This window comes from Lactuca sativa, chromosome 5 (genome assembly GCF_002870075.4).
Source record: "Lactuca sativa cultivar Salinas chromosome 5, Lsat_Salinas_v11, whole genome shotgun sequence".
Lineage (NCBI taxonomy): Eukaryota > Viridiplantae > Streptophyta > Magnoliopsida > Asterales > Asteraceae > Lactuca > Lactuca sativa.
Window position 1 is genome coordinate 169,620,375 of NC_056627.2, and position 4,025 is coordinate 169,624,399.

Below are 4,025 nucleotides of genomic sequence, written 5' to 3' on the forward strand. Positions count from 1 at the left end.
TTTTTAATTTTTTAATTTTAATATTAATTGTTACTATATAATTTATTTTCTAATCAATTAATATTATTTTTTATACATCTTGTATTGGAAAACATATTTCCAATATAAAAAAATAACTTACAAATAGATTTTAAAAAAGCATGCAAATCATACTATTCAAAAACTATGTCCAATGTAGGATATATAAAAAAAAGTATAATTCAGTATTCCTAAAAACTAAAAAAACGTAACTATATCTAATACAAAATGTGCAAAGAGTCAAATTCAATATTCGTAAAAACTAAAAAAAAAAAACATCACTTAAAATAACCTAATCATGATATTGAGCCATCCCCAATCATTTCCATATAACAAATCTTTTCTTCTTCTGTCATCTTAAAAAACGCACGGGCATGAAATTGATCTTTGCTAAACATGTCAATCGCTTTAATTCGTTGTTTTACATTGATATTTGGCATGCGTTTTATATCTTTGATAACTTTATCTATCAAATCACATGCTTCCTTATTTTCTTGCCTTCCTATATTGTATATTGTTTCATTAAGTTTTTCACCAACCTCCTTGAAAGTCTCTTTCATTTCTTTCGCTGCTTCCTTATAAGAGCTTTCCGTGTCATCCGTTGGAGGTCTTTTACGTTTACTATTGACATGAACAGTTTGTTGCGTCTCTTCAATAATCTCTTCCAACCCTTCCACATCAACATGTGAGTTTCTTTGTGTCTCAGTCATATCTTCACCAAGATCAGTAGCTCCATGACTAGTAGCTCTATCCTTCCCGAAGATTTTACATAGGTTATCAAATTGGGGAAATCGTTTATCGCGAAAACATGCAGCACCTTTATGACTCTACAAACATGGCACAAAATTACTTGGTTACTATTCATTTACAACAAGTTTTAATGACGCTAAAAATACTACAAACATAATCATTATAGTACCTTTATGTACTCATCCCAAACTTCAACATCAGCAGTAACACAACATTTATTTGTATCCCAGCCGAATCCACTCGTGTTTGTTCCATATACCATGTCGTGCACGATGTTGAAATGGTTTTTCCATGTCTTCATCCTTGATTTAATATGAGGCTCTGCTTTCAAACCCGAGTTAGGAAGACCTATATCTAGTAATTGTTGCACTGCCTTCAAATAACCGGGTTTGAATCCCTTGTCAGCACCACCATACTTTCCGGATACATGTAACTCCAACAATGCTTCAATTAACTTTGCATCCTCTTCAGTATTCCATGTGTGTTTGTTTCTCCCTGCCATGTCTACAAAAAAATTAACTTGTATGAAGCTTTTATGATGGTTCAAAGTTTGACAAAATTTATAAAAAGTACTCAAATATTATGCATAACAACTCCTATTTGTGGCCGTGTAATTCAACCAAAACTTAACCGATTAAGTTGTTTTTTGATTCTAAAATGTAGACAAGACGAAGGAGTATAGTTTGAAAAAAACATTGCATCATTCCGAGCTTGTATGAAGCTTTTATGATGGTTCAAAGTTGGACAAAATATATAAAAAGTGCTAAAATATTATGCAGCAATTATAACAGCTCCTGTTTGTGGCTGTATAACTCAACCAAAACTTAACCAATTAAGCTGTTTTTTGATTCTAAAATGTCGACAAGACGCAGGAGTACAGTTTGAAAAAAAAAATTGCATCATTCCAAGCTTCTATGAAGCTTTTATGATGGTTCAAAGTTGGACAAAATATATAAAAAGTGCTGAATTATTATGCAGCAATTATAACAGCTCCTGTTTGTGTCTGTATAACTCAACCAAAACTTAACCAATTAAGCTGTTTTTTGATTCTAAAATGTAGACAAGACGAAGGAGTACAGTTTGAAAAAAAAATTGCATCATTCCGAGCTTGTATGAAGCTTTTATGATGGTTCAAAGTTGGACAAAATATATAAAAAGTGCTGAATTATTATGCAGCAATTATAACAGCTCCTGTTTGTGGCTTTACAACTCAACCAAAACTTAACCAATTAAGCTGTTTTTTGATTCTAAAATGTAGAGAAGACGAATGAGTACAGTTTGAAAAAAAATTGCATCATTCTGAGCTTGTATGAAGCTTTTATGATGGTTCAAAGTTGGACAAAATATATAAAAAGTGCTGAAATATTATGCAGCAATTATAACAACTCCTGTTTGTGGCTGTATAACCCAACCAAAACTTAACCAATTAAGCTGTTTTTTGATTCTAAAACGTAGACAAGACAGAGGAGTACAATTTGAAAAAAAAATCGCAGCATTTCGAGCTTGTATGAAGCTTTTATGGTGGTTCAAAGTAGGGAAAAAATTAAAAAAAAAAAAAAACTGCAATAGGAAAACAAGTTCCACTGTAAAACATGTTTAATGAATCGATCAATGTAGGGTAACAATCTAAAAAAAAAGAAATCTACAATAGTACTAAAACATGTTTAAAAAGTCGATCTTGGCAAGATTTCAAGACAATTCAACAAACAAAATTCTTTAATTGGAAGAATTGATATGAAGATTAACAATCACACCTTGAATTGGAAGATGATAGTGCCAAAATCGCCAAAGAAAATGCCACAAATAATGCGTGAATGGAGCACTCGTGACTTCGATCCTATGTAGCGTGAATGGAACAACAGCGACTTCGATCCTATGTACTGCCGACGACTTTGATCCTCTGTATCGCATATGTAGGGCAAAAAAGATATGTTTTGATCACTTACGTGGGCCGATTGCATGAAATCTTTGAAAAATCTTGAACGATTGCAAGCAATGAGGTTTGAATCGAGGGCAATTTGATTTCTCCGCTTTTTTTTTGATTCTCTATCACGTTGTTTCTCTATTTTCCCTATTAAAAACAGAGAATGGATTTGATGGAAAATGAATTGATTTATTTCTCAATTCCGTATTATTTTTATTAACCAAACAAAGGAAAAGGAATCAATTCCTTTTCCCTACACTTATTTCCCTGTACCAAACACCCCCTTAGGGTTTTCAACCCTTAGTTGACTACTCGAAACGTTTTGTATATAGTTTTGAACTTTACTTGTGAATCTTGATTAAGTTGGTTGTCATTGATTGAGCATAGTGCATGATATCGAATAAGAATTACATGTGTCACAATAGATAATGTTTAAGAGTACCGAGTTTCCTAATCAAAAAGGCTACTTGTGACATCATCCCCCGTTAGATGGAATTTCGTCCCGAGATTCTTTCGAAAGATTGGTTCACGAATGAGAGAATAGGTGAGGGTACTTCTGGTTCATCTGGTCTTCGGGTTCCCATGTGAATTTTGGACCACGCTTAGCGTTCCAAAAAACCTTCACAATCCGAATGTGACTCTGCTTCGTACGCTTCACCTCCCTATCCAATGACTCAACTGGTTCTTAGACGAACAGGAGATTCTCGTTTATCTCGATCTCTTGCAAATGAATGACGAGAGTTTCATCTGATAAGCACTTTTTCAGATTCGAGACGTGGAACACGGGATGTATGTTGCTAAGCTATGAAGGTAGCTGCAATTTATGAGCGATCAGACCAATTCGGGCCAGAATCTCGAACGGTCCGATGTATCGCGGTTTCAGTTTTCCCTGTTTCCCAAAATGGATCATCCATTTCCATGGAGAAACCTTTAGTCGTATCCAATCTCTAACTTGGAATTCCAGAGGCTTTCGCCGTTTGTCAGCATATCTCTTTTGTCGGTCTCATGATGCTTGAAGTCGAGCTCCCATATTGGGATTATCTTTTTTGTAGTCTATCGAATGATTTATGGTCCTGTAAGTGTGTTGCATGGTGATTGCCCTTTTGCCAGTTGGGTGTTACCTACCTTAGCCCAGTATAGACGCGATGTGCATTTGAGACCATTTAAGACCTCAAATGGAGCAACCTTGATACTTGTGTGGTAGCTGTTACTGTATGAGAATTTAATTAAGGGCATTTGGGTACCCCATGACTTTCTGAAATCAATCAGACAAGCTCGGAGCATGTCTTCGAGTGTTTGGATGGTTCGTTCGATTTGGCCATTGGTTTGAGGT

At 34.8% G+C, this 4,025-nt stretch overlaps 1 protein-coding gene across 1 annotated transcript; it reads right to left on the minus strand.

Moving 5' to 3' along the window:
* Nucleotides 1-314: 314 nt before the first annotated feature.
* Nucleotides 315-1,270, minus strand: LOC111891342 (uncharacterized protein At2g29880). The gene is made up of 2 exons (XM_023887396.1): nucleotides 938-1,270; nucleotides 315-845 (listed from the first exon to the last, which is right to left on the minus strand). Exons 1-2 carry the CDS (start codon nucleotides 1,268-1,270, stop codon nucleotides 315-317), a joined length of 864 nt encoding a protein of 287 aa, XP_023743164.1.
* Nucleotides 1,271-4,025: the final 2,755 nt, after the last annotated feature.